The sequence below is a fragment of the Mastigoproctus giganteus genome, chromosome 11 (genome assembly GCF_048544385.1).
Source record: "Mastigoproctus giganteus isolate SK-2022 chromosome 11, ASM4854438v1, whole genome shotgun sequence".
Taxonomy (NCBI): Eukaryota; Metazoa; Arthropoda; class Arachnida; order Uropygi; family Thelyphonidae; genus Mastigoproctus; species Mastigoproctus giganteus.
The window spans coordinates 52,645,626-52,665,624 of NC_143585.1; the positions used below are offsets into that span (position 1 = coordinate 52,645,626).

The window sequence follows — 19,999 nt, forward strand, 5'->3', positions numbered from 1 at the left end:
TGTTTGTGTCAAAAGGACCAGGGGTTTCCTCCATCTCCGCAACACTGAGCTGAAGTCAGAAAAAACAAAATGTTTCATAAGATGGATATACACTGAAGCACAACTATAAGGTTCACCCCACAGTGCTGGGTATACTAATGGTGCTGAATGGCCTATTACCTATGTTCAACTGGCTGAGATTGTGCAATGGGAGGAGAGAGAAATTGTCTGGATGCTTTTAAAATCACCCAATACTAGTGTAGCCCTGTGAAGTGGGGCACAGTTTTGTTGAAATATGTCTAGGAAGATGGTCACTATAAATGAGTGCACATAGACAGATTATTTTACTGACCATGCTAGCCTGTATATTTCTTTCATGTAGCAGTTGTTCAAGAGCCTTACCTTGAGTATGCTACAACTATTCATCAGCATGGTGGTGCAGTTGGAAACTATTCACTGGATCAGCTACCTGTTTCCATTTTTTCAAGGTTCCTTGATGGCTCTGCTCACGTGCCCACTGTAAGCCCATTGCTTGTGATGGATTGTCATTCATCAGGGGTATGGTTGGGGATTTTTCTAATGCAAAACTAAATCAGTGTAAATTATCAGGACATTATAACAAGTATAAATTAATACGCACAGTTACCCAGGGAGTTAGAAATGTTAAGGGTGAGTTTAAAATGGCTTTGGTGAAGCAATAATATGTGAACACTAGAAGGAAGAGAGAATGGACCCACCACATGATAGTTTGGTTACCATAAACAGATAACTGATCAGCTAAAGAAACTTTTCATATCAATATTTACATGCATTCTTTTTGTTCACAGTAATATTGGCCCAGATAACGGACATCTGGAACTAGAATTCTGTGATAACTGAATTAAAAAAAAAAAAAATTTTTTTTTTTTTTTTAATGAAAACCCCAAACATGAGAGGTATTAGAACCTATAGTACTTAGTACTTCCCATGCATGGGTTGGAGGTTGAGAAGAGAAATAAATTAGTAGGGGAATATGCTAAAAGAATTTAGGGCCAAAATGACGTCGATTGGGAGACAGTACTGCCCAGGTCAATGGGCCCCAGTTTGGGAAATGTTGATTTATATTACAAACAGAATTAATTTTTTAAAACCATTTTGAAGGTTTAGGTTTCCAAATCTTAAGTTGTTAAAGTGACGGTCAGGCATTTCAAAATTCTGTAAATAAGTGAACACATAAAAGATAAAATTAAATATATGAAATAGTCCTAACTGGCACTAATACTTTTTCTTGGAATTTAACTGTTTTGAATTAGTACTAAGAGAAGAACTAAGGCCACAAGGCATCAGAATACTGTATTATTTTTGTAAGCCACACACATTCTTTGCTCACTTACCTGTTTTACTGTATAAAGTTTTCAGGTGGATAAATATGCAATCCTTGCTTAAGCCCAACTAATCCAGCCACAGTATGAAAAATGCCCATAAAATTTTTCCGCTTGATCTCAACACGGCAAATAACATTTGAATTTCAGTGTTGTTACTGTAATATGGTCAATACAGTAAATTCTATATTTCTATTCAATATTCAAAATTCAACCTGATTATAAAGCTTACCGGTTTATCATCATCTGCCTTTTTTTTTTGCACATATAAAGTGGCTTCCAGTCCAAAGCGTGGTATCAAAATTTGCAGTGCGTTTTCTCGAACAAACAGTACATAGCCCTCTTCTTCTAAAGTGGTATTCTTTAAGAAGATCTATAAGAAGGAAAGAGAAAAATAATATCAAATCAAAGTTCCTTTTGGAAAAAATTGAAAACTAAACTTGTTCCAACCTAGTGTGCATTTTAATATAGAGTATTTTTGGATGTTTAATTTTCTAACGTTATAGAAAAAGTTTTTTCAGTTTCTCTTCATAATAACCTGTATTCAATTGCCTGACTTCAAACTGATAAATTCAAAACATTTTATAGTCTCTCTCTCTCGCCAATTTCTCAAAATATCTGATTTTGCATTAAATTTTGTATTAAATGTTAATACTTGATCAAAAATTAAATGCAAGCTAGGCACATTAAGACACAGTACAGTCAGTCCTCGTATAACACAATAGTTTTGTTCCTAGAAACCCTCTTGCAATGCAAAATCGTGCAATATAAACAACAGGCCCTATGGGAAAAATAGGGTTAGGTGCCGACCACCCAAGATTGAACACACACACATTTGTAACCAAAACACACCAAACACAATAAATAATCATAATAAAATACTTATGTATTTTATTACGACTATTACGTAAATAAATATTGCTACTGCTTTTGCTTCTATCATAAGCAAACTTGTTTTTTGTTCGATTTTCTATCCAAACCGACACAGCCGTTCCATCTCTTCCAATTCTTTGTGTCTTAATCTAATGATTTTAATTACACTTTGAGTTGTTCCTGCTATGAAAGTTGTTTTTATTTTCTCTGCATTCTTTCTAATTCTCAGCGTTGCCTCATTTAGGTCTGTAGCACGTGCAATATCACATGGTCATTCATTTCCCTCGAGGCATTTCACAATTTCATATTTTTTCTCTTTAGACAGAGGCGGACTGGCCATAAGCCTTACCGGGGAAACCCCGGTGTGATTTTGGCCATAAACCATAGTACGAGGCCACTATAAATTTTCCCGGGTAAGAATTTTTGACCCAGTCCGCCTCTGTTTATCAATATTGCTTTTCTTTTTCTCTCTGAATCTGCAGTGTCTTCACCAGGACACTTCCTTTTCACACCTTTTAAGTATTTTACTCATTTTTAGGGAATAAAGCACAATTACAAAACGAGGAGGCATGCTTGATACACATAAACAAAGCTGCGCGTGTGTAGCAATTGAATAAATAACACCGTAAGGCAGAGATACACTATTAACACCTCACATTTTACTAAAGCACATTTCTAGGGGTTACTACCATAAAACAATAAAAACAATTTCCAGTTGTGTTTCTGCTAGTGGAATTTGTTATAAACTGTTAGTAAACTCGATCTAATTGAATTTGTGATTATACTGATAGCTGGAATTGTGTTGGTTTTTACGTTATTATGGTGAAATGTGTTTCCCCTTCACTGATATAAAAAACAAATACATTTTCAGAATCTTCTCTTCATTCCTATCGTGTTGCATTCGGTTGGGGTGATTCTGCATTCCACTGCCAGTTCTTGTAAACACAAAGGTGAATCGTGCATAAGCGAATTCGGTTCATGTTATGTAAGATATCGTTCCCCTATTTATAAATCATGTATGATTGAATTTGTGTAGTGTAAACACGTGTTATACGAGGATTGTACTATCCACCAGAACCCCTTCAACCCAGCCCAATAGCAAGGCTTTAGGGGATGTCCTTTCCTTTGTTCCCTTAACCCTTGTAGTTCTTGATGAGATGGAGCTTTGGCAAATAAAATTCTGCTCTATAAACTTTTCTGGAAATTTACACCAGACTTCCATTTTGTTTTTTAAATTTCTGAAAAACGTTGGCATTTAATATCAAATTCAACACTACTGAGTATCTCCCAAGTAACTGGCAAGAGATTATAAATGTAATGGAAGATTTATAAATTTTGTTAGCATTTTTCATTTTATTTTTCTAATTTTTGTACTTGTTTAATGGCAGAAGAGACAGTCTCAGCAAGCATATAATGTCCTTTTTCTGGCACTTTCCAAAATCCTTTCAAAATTAAAAACAATGAAGTGTTAAAAAAAAAAAAAAAAAAAAAAAAAAAAAAATCAAACTTCTTTGAAATGTTCAGTATTTTTCAATAACTGTAAAACTACCAAAGCTTTCTATGGTGGCTACTAATTATCTGCAATAACTAGTTCTGTGACCTCAATATTAGTTTGTTTATATCAGTACAATTACATCACAAGATGCTGTACTTTCTTCTGCATCACTGGTTGTTTTTTCAATATAGTGCATGTATAAATAAAAATGGGCCTGTTGTACTGGATTCCATTTTGCAAGGAGATTAATGATACTATATATATCCAGTAAATAATGCTTTCTTCATTTTGAATTTGAGCAGCAAGCAATTAACATCTGAGCAGCTCAACATTCTAACCTCCGATATGAAGTTCGCTGTCTTACCGTTGAGGCCACAGATCACACATCTAGCCATGGGAGTAGAGGCAGGCAAAGCCAACCTCCAAGAAGAAGCTGCTAATGAGATCCGCTTCAAAATGGCCTCTGTCCTCTGATGGACATGGCCCATCCATTCCAACTTCAACCATCAGCAGCACGCTGCTCATTCCTCCATCAGAAAGGACAACACCATCGTCGTACTCCCTGCAGACAAAGGACGCCACACTGTCATATTAGACTGGTCAAAGTATCTGGAGAAAGCCCTTGTTCTCCTACAGGACCCCAATGTCTATGAACCTGTGACCGATCCACTCATCAAAGTCTTGGGAAGCCTACAGTCAAATGTCAACAAACTAGTTTCCACATGGTTCAAATCTGGGAAAATTTCGGCATTGACTCAGTGGGTAAACCTGCATGCCACAGGCTGCCAACTACCACAGTTTTATGGCCTAACCTAAGATTCACAAGCCAGGCGTTCCTCTCTGGCCCATTGTGTCCTGCTGCAACATGCCTACTTATGAGCTCTAAGTACATTGCACAACATAGTGGGAAATACAGCCCACACTGTCACTAACAGCAGCAAGTTCATTCACCTAATTAAAGAACTTTTAATCTCTAACAGTGAGATTATGGCATCGTTCAATACCATGTCCCTGTTTGTTTACATCAATTCCAGTCCAACAGGCCGTAAACTACACCAAGCAACTTCTGGAGAACGACTCAGATCTACTGAGCAGAACATCGCTATCCACAGAAGATATCTGTACTGCCCTCAACCTATGCTTGTCGGGCAGCATCATTACCTTTGGGGATTCTCTGTACAAGTAGGTGCACGGTACTGCTATGCATGCCCCTGTTAGCTCTGCCGTGGCCAATATCAACGTGGAGGAATTTGAGGAACAGATATTCCTGAGCCCACCTGTACCTATTACAGTTTGGTGCAGATACGTCAATGACATCTTCACCATCATCCCACGTGATTTGGAGGCAACACTACTGGAGTACCTCAATTCTTTATCAGTATTCAGATAGTATGAATCAGAGCTGTACTACTCTGGAGGGTATCATACGGAAGTGTTCTACGCACTATATTGAGGTAAACTCCTCTTAGTATTTTACTAATTTATCAGTATTCATCCAGTTCATGTTACAATTAGAAGTAGACGGGTTCCTTCCATTCTTAGATGTTCTGGTAAAGCGTGTGGGTCCATGCCTGGAGACCTCAGTATATCATAAGCCAATGTGGTGCAGGCAGTTTAACAACTACAGATTGGGTCACGCCCTTAGCCACCTCAGCAGCACTGCCCGCACTCTATTCTCCAGAGCTTGGAGCCATTCCAGCTCAGAGGAAACTAGGCGCACTGAGTTTTCCAGGATAAAAACTGACCTGGTCAATTGTGGTTATCCAACCCACATATCAGACAAGTGCTTGTTACAAGCGCAAGAGCTCGCAATCCGTCCGAGACCGTCATCACCACATGACAATATGCCTACCGCCTATATTTCCCAATATCTTGGCATGCTGAACCAGATTTCGAAAATCCTCTGGGAATATCGCATAAAATGCATACAGCTACCTGGTAAGAGCTTATGTTCCCTGGTTTCTAACGTGAAAACTCCAGTTGCCCCTCTTTTGCATAGCGGAGTGGTATACTGCGTAACTTTCAAAGATTGTGGCAGTTGCTACATAGGAGAGAGCTCGAGATGCCTTCAAGGCTGCCTTGCGGATCATGACAGATCAATTCACCTTGGTGACACTGACTACTCTGCAATTGCAGAACATTTTTGGTCGACCCACCATGACCTTAACCCTAAACACGATTATGAAGTGATCGACCAATCCCTGCACTTCCGCTACCGCCTCTGGCTAGAGTTGCTCAACATATCATGCAATTCGAGAACCACGAATCTCTGCAAGGGCACGAGGCTACATCCTATCTTGGAAACAACTGTCTTGAAGCTGGCAGCGAACCCACAGAAGTTCGTGCAATAACGAGTGCCAATCTAGTAGTCAAATGTTCAATCTCGCAGCCATGCATGCATCACAGCGAGCACAACTCTGCATCTATTAAATTTTGTCTCTGGTGTTATTATTCTGTTAGAATCTGTATATTGCTGATGAAGGGGTCCATTTTCGGGAAATCTACATTCTTGTCATTTGTCATTAAATTTTTTATTACTGGATATAAACAGTATCATTAATCTCCTTAGTGCATATACCTTTTTATTCATTTAAGAAATCAAAATATTTAGTCAATACAAAGTTCTGAATTACTTACATGAGTGTAGAGATTGACAGATGATCTACCTGCATACTGAGCCATTCGATGTCTGTAATTCAAATTATTACAAATTTCCTACGGGAGAAAATAAACAAATTCTCTAAATATCACAATAAATATAGTCACTGGAAATCAAATACATTTTTCATGCATTCATTTTCTCAACAAGTGTTATACAGTGGAACTTGGTTATAATGAGCATCAAGGGACTGACAAAATTTCCTCGTTATAACTATTACTCATTATATCAGTGATGAGTTAAATGTACCTCCTATTTTTTTTAAATTCTCAATAACTTCATAAAAAGATAGATTCAAAAAACAAAAGAATTATTTTTCTTCTTTTTGAATAGCAATTATTTATGTATTGTCGAAAAATATCCGAAGTCACCCAAGTTTTCTTGTTCGCAGTGTAATCCACAGGAAGTTTCCTTAGGTTTTTGAAACACTGAGGTTTTAACGATTTTCAGATAAGAAACAGTTTTTTAAATCGGTTCCTGTCATATTTTTGCACACAAGCATCGTCAAGTGAGTCTGATTCTTTTCAACCGACACAAATACAAATGTATTGTCAGATGCCAAATTATAAAAAAAGTTCTGTTTCGTCAGCATTGTAGATGTCTTCATCGTTGAAATCTTTCCTGATTTCTGCCCAATCTATTCATTTGGCATTACTGGATCTGATTGAGATTCTCCACTAATTTTTGCATAAACAATGTTATGTCAGTTTTTAAATTGATATACCAAATTGTCGCATCCAAATTGTTCAGTAAATTTTCCCTCTCGAGCCTTCAAGATTGGATCGTCTATTGAAAATCCAGCACTTCTTTGTGTAGTCAACCAATGAAGCAATGCTTCATTGATGTTTGTAACTTTGCACTTTCTAAAAAAATTTTTTTTGGTTATGTTCTTTTCCAGTGCCAATATGTAAACATGTTTATTCTTCCACAATGTCAATACTGTTGAAGAAGACAAAAAACGTTTTACACATGTCAACATTTTTTGCACAACATTCCAACCCACGAATAATTTTGACTTTTTTGCGAATCGAGAGACACATTCTAACTGATATTACTTTACATGGGAATACGCGTAAATAAAAATAATTATGGCTTTTTGCTCATTGCAGTAGTGATCTCGTTATTTCCAAGTTCAACTGTATCTTGTTTTTCAAACCATGTGCATATGGCATGCAGTAAAAAAATTAGTAGGTAAATGCAACTTAGTATTTAAGACATGTGAACTAGGGCAAACATATTATATACAAATCTTTCCTACAGACAAGCAGGAATGGGACTAGCTAAAAAGATGAAATATTGGTATACTCCAAGCAGAATTCAAAAAACCTATAAACTTTTTCAGAAATTAAAGATTTACACCTGTCAGATGGGTGCCACATTCTTTGTTACAACTGCAGGTTGTTTTTGTAGGGTTTTAGATGCATCAGTAAATTAGGCCATATGCACTGTATATAATATGTCTATAAATTGCACGTGTCCTGTGGTTGATTTGCTGGAAGAAAGACCAGAGTTTCTGGGATGGGAACACCCACACTACCCTTGCCTGTGGCCAACCAATTCAGCTATGTTGTGAAAAAGATCCATAAAAATTTCTCGCCTCACTGACAGGATTGAAACTCGGGTACTTTTTTTACCCAGTGTGGGGAGGATGGTGATTTTTATCAACTGTGCTACCCACGAATTATATTAGCATTTTGTAATTTTATATAAATTATAGTTCTATTGCTTAAATTCAGCTGCCACACAACTTTTATGTATTGAATTACTTTTCCAGTTTCCTATCAATAAGAATAAATTTCTATAAATAATATATTAACGTGTAAATTGAATGTACTTATAGGGTGATTCAAGAACTTTCTTCTAATGAGTACCTAAACTCTGACTCAACTGCTAACCAAGCAGCTAAGGAATGGTTTACACTGTACAACTGTAACCTTTTCCTCTCTCTCTCTCTCTCTCTTTTTATTAGTGTATGTGAACTCTTACCCAATAATTTAGTGAAAACAACTCTGGATATTCTATAAATGCATACTCAGTGTTCTCCCCAGGACCTATCAAATGGGTGCACTGCCCGGTGAATTTAACTGACCACTCAGCTAAAATTGAAGCGATTCTTGCAGTACCGTATGATACCGCTCATTGATCTCAATCAATATTAATTCGAACATACTATGTGATCGAGATCAATGCGACAGGAGCATATAATGTTAAATTATGCAATTAATTTTTGCTCTGGATCGCTTAGTCATGTTTATAAATAATGGAAAATTTTATAATATTGCGAAGTATTACACTTCCCCATCCGGCTACTTCATAATGCCATCCAGCTGGCAAAATTTTCTAGGGAGAACACTGCATACTTACTTTTTTTTTTCCATGTTTAAGGCAGAGCTGCAAAAGACCTAAAATTTTAGGCCGGTTTGGTTCAAAAAAATTTCTCAAGTAGTTCAGTTCGTGGTCTGGTTCAAAAGGTGATTTTGACCAGTGGTTTGGTTTGGGGTTTGGTTTAGTAAAGTATATTGTCTGAAATAATTCGTATAGTTTCTTAGTTCATTAATGATAGTAATAATATCACATTATAATATAATAAAATATTAGTATAAAATCTTATTTAAATAAAAGTAAATTATATTAATAATATATTTAACAAGTAATAAAATCGCATGTTAAAATCATTTTAAATCTGATTGAAAAAGGAGCAGAAATTACCAAAACATTAGCTCTGAATATTAATCTCTTGTATTCAGTACACATAAACATATACAAGAGAATGTTTAATTTGGAAGGAAAATAATTATTCAAACAAAATTTTTAATATAATTTAATAATACAAAGTAAGGCAGATATTTCCAAATAATCACAATAAAACTTTAAGAACAGAAGAACCAAACATGAATTACAAGCAAAATATTATTAGTTACTCAGATAATGGACATAAGGAATTAATGTATCAAAATAATTTTACTTTGAAAATTGATCATCAAATCTTAAAAACAACATAGATTACATAGGTAATTTGAAATTAATTATTTAATTTTAAAAATAAAATGTCCTCCATTAACCCTGAGCCTAAACAACAACTCTTATCAATCAAAATGATCTTTAATGTCAAAAAGCATCTTTCTACACTTGATTGTGTGGCAGGAACTGCAAAGATTACTTTGGCTAGCTGATAAAGCTATGGGTGACTAAACTCTTTTGCTTTCCAATATCCTAGATGCTTGTTTTTGTTGGTACCCTTTCGATATCATCAAAATTGTTCAGATGAGCCACTAAGTTGAATTTCTTTTTCAAATAACAGCTTTTCGATGTCATCCATGGTTTCATGGTTTCAGGATTATTTTCTGTAGACTGTAGCTAGCACAAACTATCATAAATGTTCCTTAGCTTTTCTGTTTTTGGATATTATCTAATAATATTTGGTACCTGGGGTCCAGATACATACAAGCTAAAAAAGTCTCACTTTCCATCAAATTTACTTCTCGTAGCGTGAGAGAGGTTACAAAAAAGATGACAATTCATTTTCAATTTTTCTAACTTCCATTTTACATTTCATCCATGTGTAGTAAAAATCAGTCATCGTGAGCTGCTCTGACTGCAGCACTTCACATGCTACCCTAACGGGTTTCAAAACCTCTTCAATATTTTCAATCTTTTGCCACATACTGGCTGACAAATGCAATTCCTTTATGGGCACAGATAAATCAATGCACAATTGTTTTAGCTCCACAAGACATTGTAACATATTAACAGTGGAATTCCATCTGGTTTCGCAGTCTAGTATTGATTTCCTACACTTTTCTCTTTTAATTTTTTTTTTTTTTTTTTAGGGGCATTAGCAACTAAGGCCATATTGCTCCAGGGATATGCAGTGGTCATTCCCTGACCTAATCAAGAAGCGTGTGCTACGCACTGCTGCTCCTGCCCACCTGGCTACGGAGGTGGCTTCTATTTTAATGTATATAAGGCTAGGAGGGGTTCGCAGCTTTTCACCGCTGCTTGTGCTTTAACCAAGGGAAGTTTCAATTCATCACGTTTCAGAACATCTTTAACAGCCAACTGCAGAGAATGTGCAGAACAACAAACAGATACCATAATACCCTGAACATGTAGATCATGGAAATTTTTCACACACATTTGTATCACTAGATTCTAGTCTCAGATTCTTTGATATCTTCAGTATCATTGTCTTCCATATCAAGTTTTCCAGATTGTTCCTGAGCAAAATATTTGAATAGTAATAGAGGCATGTGATGCAAGAAAGCAAGCATATGAGCTTATGTAACATCAGCCAAAAAAAAAAAAAAAAAAAATCCACACAACTATTCCCTCTAAAAGTTTGTTCGGTTCCTCCTTGAATTTATTTATGCTATCAACTTCCACAACGACAGATGAAAGTTTTTTCCAGCAATTAACCACCCGGTGGCTAAAGGCAAATTTTTGCACATCTATTCTACAGCTGTCGTTCCTCAATTTGAATTTATGCCCCCTTATGTTTGTAATCTGAGCAAGCGAAAGAATCCCATCAGAATTCAGCGTGCTCAACCCATTCAAGGCCTTATACATCTCAATCAGATCACCTTGCAGGTGCCTAGTTTCCAGCCGCTGCAATTTGCAGAACTCAAGCCTCTCTTGGTAAAAGGACCCCGTAAACTGTTAAAAAATAATATTTAAGAAACATATGCTAACAAGTTGAGGTTAAGTATGCCAAATGTTCCAATCAAAAACCACCCAAGTATGTACATAAAGTGAACAAAAACATTATTATTAAATTACTTAGAATATCTTTTATTTCTTAAATATTACGCAGCACTTTTGCCATGATATTACACTACCTCAAATAAGTAATGCTTCTCTAGTAGAGAAGACTACTGTACTTATTCTCAGTGGGAACTACCACCCAGACGGCACCGTTTCAAGGTTTGTTTGTATGCATGTGTGGGATAATCTACTATCCACTTGTCCCTATTAGACTTAGAAACATAAAAAGTAGAGGGAAAGTAATAGTAGGAATGGAAAAGGAAAAGAAATGGTATAGAAGAATGAAAGGGACAGTAACTCTTTCAACTCACACCACTCGAATAGGCAATGCTTCCCAGTAGAGAAGACTGCTGATACATATTCTCGGAAACTCCGGGCAGCATCAGGCTTCCCTGGTGACCGTTTCAGGGCTATTTGGCACTCGTTTGGTGGGTAGGTACCCTGGTGATGCCATGATGGCAAAACAGCTATGAAGTATAACTCCACAATATGAGATATGCCTGATAGTGTATAAAGTGAATTAGACTGAAGCTCTTTTAGGGTTTACGCCTCAGGCTGCAAAAGAATTTGACAACATACGAGTTTGTGCAAAAGCAGCATATCAGTAAGCAGCAAACTCTAAAAATATAGTTAAAAATGGCATTGTTTTAATTATATCACATATTGTGAATATGAGAAAAAATTAAATATTAAATAAAATAAAATATTAAAAATAATAATAAACAAAAATACTGCGGAGAAGTTTTCCACTTATGCACATAGTTATTAGAACTATATTAATATTAAGCATGCTTAGATATACTGAAGATTCTCTTTAATTCAGTGTATGAGCTTCTCATCACTAAGAAATAAAATAAAAATTCATCCGATACAAATGAGAATTTCCAGCAGTTATTATAATTTAATTAATAAGCAAAGGTTACAATAAAATAATACATATACACTTACCGAAGATGCTTCTTTTGGGAATCTTTCCTCCAAGATGTCCACGCGTAACCTAATATCGCAGCCAAAGTGCAAAGTGGACCATGGACCACTTTGCACTTTGGCTGAGTGGACCAGAGCAGAAACAGGAAAGATGAACCCTCAGAAACTAAACATGCTAATCTTTTCAAAGAAAAACGCTAATGAGTGATTCTCAGTACTTCCTTATCACTGATTTGATCGGTGTTCTGCTGCATCGAGAGCGTCCCTTCCCACCAGGGCTTCTATCTATTCAAATGGCTCAGCAGGGACCCTCTGTGACTCATTTCTTGGTCAAAGCGATAAAAACTCTCCCTACCCATGAGATGGGCTGCTAATCCAATGTAGTGCTTTTCACGTCTTCTTAGTAACCATTTTAGAAGCCTAGCCACAAACAATGGAAAAAGAAAGAGGAAGGAGTATATGTTTCCTACTCACTGGATTTCTCCATGAAAAATTTCCAAATTTTCATTGACACGTAGGCTGTAGTTTATGTTTGAACCAAAATCCGAACCACTTTTCAAAAAAATGTTGGTTTGGTTCAGAAAAAAATCTGTTCAGTGGTTTCAGTTCGGTTCACAGTTCAGAAAAATGGGTGTGATTCGGTTCACGGTTTGGAGCTCTGGTTTAAGGTTCTATATACATGGAGCTTTAAGCAACAATTAATGGGTACGAGGTGTGGCTATTAAATAATGAGATGTTGCAATAAAACAAATATAATGAAATATTTAATACTTTCTCAACTTATTCCCTTGAAATAACTTTTCAAGGGTAATGGTAATGAAAATCCATCTCACTGAAAGGCGAATGAGAGTTTTGGAACATGATTTGGCGTACAACTAGGGAAAAGTTTGAGGGGGCTGCATGCAAAGTCTTGTTATTTAATTGCCACACCTTGTATATACTAATTAATGTCACTAAGGTGATACCATGTATCTTCATCAAGATTGAAAGGTAGTTGAAACTGAAAAGTAGCAAACTATTTTTCTCATCTAATCATCATTTTTCCTTTTTTATTTCACTTATTTATTTTTTGTGGGTGAGGGGATCCACCTCACCATAACCCATGACAAAACCTTCTCATGAGGAAATTGTCTATCTTTCATGTAATGTTTCAGATCAATATACATATCATCCATCCTATTACTGTTCAAAAATTTTTGGCAAAAGGGATACAGTAATACCCCGAAGTTACGCGATAGGTGGGTCTGACGAAAATCGCGTAAGTCGAATTCGCGTAAGTCGGGGTACAACTTTGCATATAAATACATATAAATTTTGCTTAATTGGGACCAAGGACTAACAAAAACACTAGTTTAGAAGAAAAATATTAATAAAATTGCAGTTCTTTATACATATTAATACAAAATATGTATTAAAAAAACAAATGACTTACGTAAAAAAGTTATTTCGATGTCGATGGCTTCATAAAATCTAACAAATTCGTCTGACGACACAGCGCGTTCTTTTTTTCACGCAGAATTTCTTCGTAGCAAGCTAATAATTTTTTTTATTCCTTGCTTTGTAGCTATAACGCGTTCTTTGTTGGAGTCTATGTTTTCTAAAATTTTTAAGCCCTTTACAATTGAGCCCTTTTCAATTTTCAACCTGTCAAGTTTGCAATTGTCATGTGCTTTTCGCCGTTGCTTCATTTAGGCCTGTAGCACGTGCAATATCACATGGTCTTTCATTTCGCTCAAAGCGTTTCACAATTTCATATTTTTTCTCTATCGACAGAGGTGGACTGGCCATAAGCCTTACCGGGGAAACCCCGGTGGGCCAGTGTGATTTTGGCCATAAACCATAGTATGAGGCCACTATAAATTTTCCCGGGTAAGAATTTTTGACCCAGTCCGCCTCTGTTTATCGATAATTGCTTTTCTTTTTCTCTCTGAATCTGCAGTGTCTTCACCAGGACGCTTCCTTTTCACACCTTTTAATTAAGTATTTTACTCATTTTTAGGGAATAAAGCACAATTACAAAACGAGGAGGCACGCTTGATACGCATAAACAAAGCTGCGCGCATGTAGCAACTGAATAAACAACACCATAAAGGCAGAGATACACTATTAACACCTCACATTTCTAGGGGTTACTACCATAAAACAATAAAAATCCAGTTGCGTTTCTGCTAGTGAAATCTGTTATAAACTGGTAGTAAACTCGATCTAATTGCATTTGCGATTATACCGATAGCTGGAATTGTGTTGGTTTTTACGTTATTATGGTGAAATGTGTTTCCCCTTCACTGATATAAAAAACATAAAAGCAACAAAGTTGAATTTTGTTCATCTTTCGCTCTCATTCTCCGCCGTCGCACCGTATATCTATAACATATGAAAAACGACCTTGAAGATAGTGGGCGGCAGCGTTGCCAAACGAAAAAAATCAAGAACCGCGTAACTCCGAGTTCGCGTAAAGTCGGGGTACTACTGTACTTCATTTCTTAATCATCAGATTTGTTACTTCTTGACTTTGTCTTATTAATTATTCATTCATTAAAAATGAAATATGAATATAAAGATAGATTACTCCAACAGAGGCAACACAGAATTAAAAAACAATAAAAATTGAATTTAATTATTAATTTGAAATAAGGGGAGTCGGAGACTTTGTGGCTTTCTATTGTAGTGGAATTTTTGTTAAAACGATACTAAATTCTTGTATCGGAATTTTACTAAACAAAATCCATGTTCCTTTCAAATTTGTGTTTTTCATCCCATTTTATAAATATTTTCATGAGTCAGAGTCGCAGTAAATATAGTTAATTTGACAGAGTAAATCAGACAAAATAAGAAATTAATAACAGAAATAAAAGACAGCACAATGTCAATACTGATTACTTCCTTAAGAGAATAATTAAAAAATAAAAATTTTATCATGTTCAGATACTGACCTGAGTTTTTTTGTTGTCCACCAGCTCAGCATATGTATCATCGGCACTGATAGCAACGGCAAGTAGTCTGTGTACGATAAGATCAGCATAACTGAAGGACAAAACAGAAACTACATGTACAATTAAGTAAAAAATAATTCTACTCAACTTAACTTCTGTTTTACTCTTTTCATAAGTGAAAAAGATTTAAATGTATAGAAATATTTAGAGAACCTATTCATGGATAGACTTTAAACCAAGAAAATCACAGAAGCAATTTAAACAGAGATCTACAGTGAGTTGTAGAATAACAGTACTATTGGCTAAATGATACAAGGAAGAAAAGCATAAACTAATTTAAAATACTCATCTTGCAAACTATGCATTCCTCATTGTTTTAATTTCTCATTCATTTTTAATGATCATTGAAATTTTCCAGTTTCCTGCAATTGGGTAGTTTTATCTAGCAGTTAATTACTTTAGCTGAAAGCAAATTTTATCTTAAGTAATTAGCTACTATAATCTGAAAATACTCATTCTTAGTCTCTTTCATTTATTCAATATTTTAGTGCATTACATACCCTGTTCAGGTTACCATGTACATACTTAGTGTCCAGATCTTCTTGGAACTTGAAAAACAGGTTCCTCTTGTAGGAATAACCTCCATTGTATCTATAACCAATCTTGTTGTTTTCACAATTTTCAGGTCCAAATCCATTCCAAATTATGGCTTAATTACTGATTTTCCTACAGTGGAACAATCAACTTTTCATTTGTAAGTTCCAATATACATCAATGATTTTTCAGTGCGAGAAGGAGGCTATTTACAAGAGGTTATCCGGGGAATCATGATGTTCCATTACAAATTGAAAAAAAAAAAAAAAAAAAAAACAACAACCACCATTAATCCAGCTCCAGCAGCAGCAGTCATGCCACTGTTTGTAATATACACAGTTGCACAGAATCTGACAGGTGACCTCCTTTGTTTTTTTATTTCTGGAAAAAGTTTTTATTACTTTTTAAATTCTGCTTGCAGTATACCATACCATATTTCTCCTTTTTTGTTTTCTTAATGGATTGAGGTACTTATTATATGTAATTTTTAAATAAAAATTTAAGTATTTAAAAACCCTGTTTTTTACATATCATATAAAAAAATATATTAATTCTTACAAAAATGAAAAATAAAGTTACAGTCATAATTTTTTTTTTTTATGTAAACCCCAAACAATAGGTATTAGAACCCATAGTTCTTAGAACCATGCATGAGTTGGAGGTATTAGCATTAGTAGAGGTATGCAATGCAAGAAAACAAGCTCATGCAGCATCAGGCAAAAAAAACCTCTCTCATTTCACCCCTCCATTTGTTCCAAATGCCTGTCCAGCACAGCCTTAGATTTATTTAGGCTATTAGCTTCCACAACATGATGGGAGCCTGTTCTACCAATCAACTACCTGCTGGCTAAAGGCAAATTTCCACACATCTATTCTACACCTATCTTTCCTCAATTTGAAACTGTGCCCCCTCAGGTTCTTAGTCTGAGCAAGAGGAAGGATCCTATCAGCATTCGGCTTGCTCAACCCATTCAAGGTCTTACACACCTCAATCAGATCACCTCACAGGCACCTACTCTCCAGGTGCTGCAATTTCCAGAACTTAAGCCTTTCTTGGTAATAGCACCCCTTTGTTCCCCTTACCAATCTTGTTTTCCTTCTTTGCACTCGTTCTAGCAACTGTACATCCTTCCTGAAATGAGGCTTCCAGATGTACACAGTACTCTAGATGTAGCCTAACCATTGCCTTGTATAACAGGATAATCACCTCCCTGTCCTTACGCCCAATATCCCTATATATCTTTGACAAGATTCCATGACCTGTCCTAGCAGCCCGTCTGCACTGCTCAGCAAACTTCATATTTGACTGAAAAATTATCCCCAAGGTCTTTTTCACTTTCCACCACTTCCCTGAGTGTAGTACCACAGAGTTGGTACGTTTCTCTTCGGTTATCGCTACCCATATGCAATACTTTGCATTTGTCAATGTTAAACTTCAGTTGCCACTTCTCAGTCCACTTTCCCAACTTATCTAGATCCAGTTGGAGTAGCATACTGTCTTTAACAACCCTGCTAACCTTTGTATCATCTGCAAACTTGGACATTAAACCTGATATACCTTCATTAATATCATTGATAAATTTACAAAAACAACAATGGGCTCAACGCCTAACCCTGGGGAACTCCACTAAAAACATTTATCCATGAAGAGCAGTGTCCACTGATTACCACTCTCTGTCATCTCCCACTCAACCATCCCTTTATCTATTGTAGCAATTTACCCTTAATGCCACACCTCTCGAACTTGTACAGCAGTCTTCCATGTGCAACAGTATCAAAAGCCTTTCTAAGATCCAAATATATGATATCAAAGTTATTCCCTGCATCCAGTTCCTTTGTGACCACATCATAGTATCCAATCAAATCGGTCAGACAAATTTTTTTTTGGTAGTTGTTGGTACATAGGCTTCTGTAGCCATAATGCACCACCTCCCAAGGTTTTTTTTTTTTTTTTTTTTGCAGTACTTTGATCCAAGCCTGAGGCGGGAATTGAACCCGCGACCTTTGGGTTGCCAGGCAGGCACTTTACCCACCTGGCTAGCCTGGTCGGCTCGGTCAGACCAGACTTCCCTTTAACAAACCCATACTGTGTCTTAACTATTACTGCAGTCTATGTCTAGATGATCTTGCAATGCTTCTTTAACCAGTGATGCTATTATTTTCCCTGGAACACATGTTAAACTAACAGGTCTGTAGTTACCTGTATCACCTTTTGAACGCCCTTTGTAAATTGGTGATAAATTTGCAGTCCATGGGGACCTCCCCTGAGTCCAAGGAAGCTCGCATAATTATGGCTAAGGGTTTGCTTACTTCCTTTGCTGCCTCCTTTAATATAACTGGATAGATCCCATCCACACAGGTGCCTTTCTTGTGTTTATCTTCAACAATTTCTCCTCCAGTTTAATCTCAGTTATTACAAGATTATCTAGCTCACTGCCAGAGTTGAATACACCTTTGGCATTCCCCTCGCTGAATATCTCCTCACGTGTGAATGTCAATGCAAAATATTCATTTAGTTTGTTAGCTTCCTGAGCAGGATCATCAACAGTTGAACCATCGATATCAAGTGGACCAATCTGATTCATCCCTTTCCTTCTAGAGTTTACATAAGTAAAGAACTCTTCGCTGTTTTTCTTTGTATCCTTTGCCAAAGATTTCTTGTAATCTACCTTTGACTGCCTAACCTCCTTTGTGACTTGATTACAGACTAGTTTATATCTGCCATAGGCTTCTGTGTCACCTGATACGTTATATGCATTCCATACATTCTTCTTCTCTGCCACGAGCCTCATTAATTCATCTGACATCCATGTAGGCCTAAACCTTGACCAGTATTTCTTAGCTGGAATGAAAAGCCTAGTAGCCTCCAAAATTAAGTCCCTGAAGGCTTCTCATTTAGAATTCAACGTTGGTAACATCATCAGTTGATCCCACTGTATAGAATTTAAGAACTATCTGAGTTCACTGTAGTCATCTTTACGAAAGCAGAAGCCTTCCCCTTTAGAAGGTTTAGAAGATGAAAGAAGATATCTGTTGATATTAAACTTGAACTTCTGCAGACAGTAATTTTCAGGAAATACGTAAAACAGTAGTTGAATGAATATATTATTTCAGGATATATTTCATGAATGTATAATGATTTCAAAAGATATATTTCAGGATATATAACGGGAATTATAAAAGCTAATTCAGAAGAACAGTTCTCATGGTAGTATCTGTAGAAAAATTATGCAGCAGAAACAGTATGTCTATGAGAGATTCTATTAGAGATGAGTCATTAACTAACTTAACTGACTCCCTTCTGAATGGAATCTAGAAGCCTGAGAGAGGTTTTGGGGGCACCGCCCAGATGTGGGAACAATATGCCATGGTAGGGTGGATTTGCAATTTGAACAGAGTGAACAGCTGTTTGGAAGAAAAGTAAATGCCGAGGGTGAAAGAGAAAACCAATTTTTTTTAGATGCAGAAGAAGCAATATTTGAAATGTGCTTGTGCCAAGAGAGATTAGAAGTCAGTGTAATTCCCAAAAGAGATATATCATCTTGCCTAAATATCGGAGTGTCACCAAAGGTAAGCATAGGAGCAGAAGAATCATTGTTGCAAGATATAAGACAGGACTGAGTTTTAGAAAGATTGAAATCAATTAAGTTATCTTTTCCCCACTGGGGAATTACCTGGAGATTGGCATTTAAGGAATTGGTAGCAGATATTCGAGAAGTTGAAGCTGATTGAGCAGGACGAGGTTTCTCGTAAAGTGGAATGCAATGGGCTATCATCAGCAAAATTATGGATAGGATTTCCGGTCAACGTTAGAAGGTATTAATATACAAGAGGAAAAGAGTGGGGGAAAGAACTGCACCTTGGGGGGCCAGCATTAGTGGAGAAGTTAGAAGACAGAGAGCCATCTACCATCATCCTCAGTACGTGGTCAAAGAGAAAACTGCATAACCAATTAAAACCATAAGGTGGAAGCTTGTTTAGAAGACCTTTGTGCAAAACATGATCGAAAGCCTTTGAGTTGTCCGGAGCAACTGCTTGTGTTTCACCAAACTTTTCCATTGAATCTGTCCATAAATGGGTAGCATAAGCCAGAATATCACCAGTGGATTGACACCGACAGAAGTTTTCTAGATAGTTTAAGAGTTGGCAGTTATTTGATTTCTTCATAACTTCAGAAAGAGCAGAAGTAATTGCAATGGGACAATAATTGGATTGGAGGTATTTGTCACCCTTTTTACGAACTGGCTGGATATGAGCAAATTTCCAAGCAGAAGGAAAAATACCTTGGGAATAAGAAAGTGAAAAAAAAAAAAAAAAAAGGTGGCAAAGAACAGGAGTAAGTTCAGAAGTGCAGGTTTTGAGAACAAGTGGAGAAAGCTACCATCAGGATCCGGAGCTTTCTTAACATCAAGGTTTG

The 19,999-nt window shown here is 36.3% G+C and overlaps 1 protein-coding gene across 1 annotated transcript in view; it reads right to left on the reverse strand.

Moving 5' to 3' along the window:
• The window catches only part of Dis3 (exosome complex exonuclease RRP44-like protein Dis3), a 219,245-nt gene that overhangs the window by 8,380 nt on the left and 190,866 nt on the right, over positions 1 to 19,999 (reverse strand). Inside the window, exons 18-20 of the mRNA XM_090385074.1 lie at positions 14,989 to 15,079; positions 6,346 to 6,423; positions 1,573 to 1,713 (exon numbers count right to left, since the gene is read on the reverse strand). Coding sequence (XP_090241200.1) covers positions 1,573 to 1,713; positions 6,346 to 6,423; positions 14,989 to 15,079 — 310 coding nt within the window. The remainder of the gene's footprint in view (positions 1 to 1,572; positions 1,714 to 6,345; positions 6,424 to 14,988; positions 15,080 to 19,999) is intronic.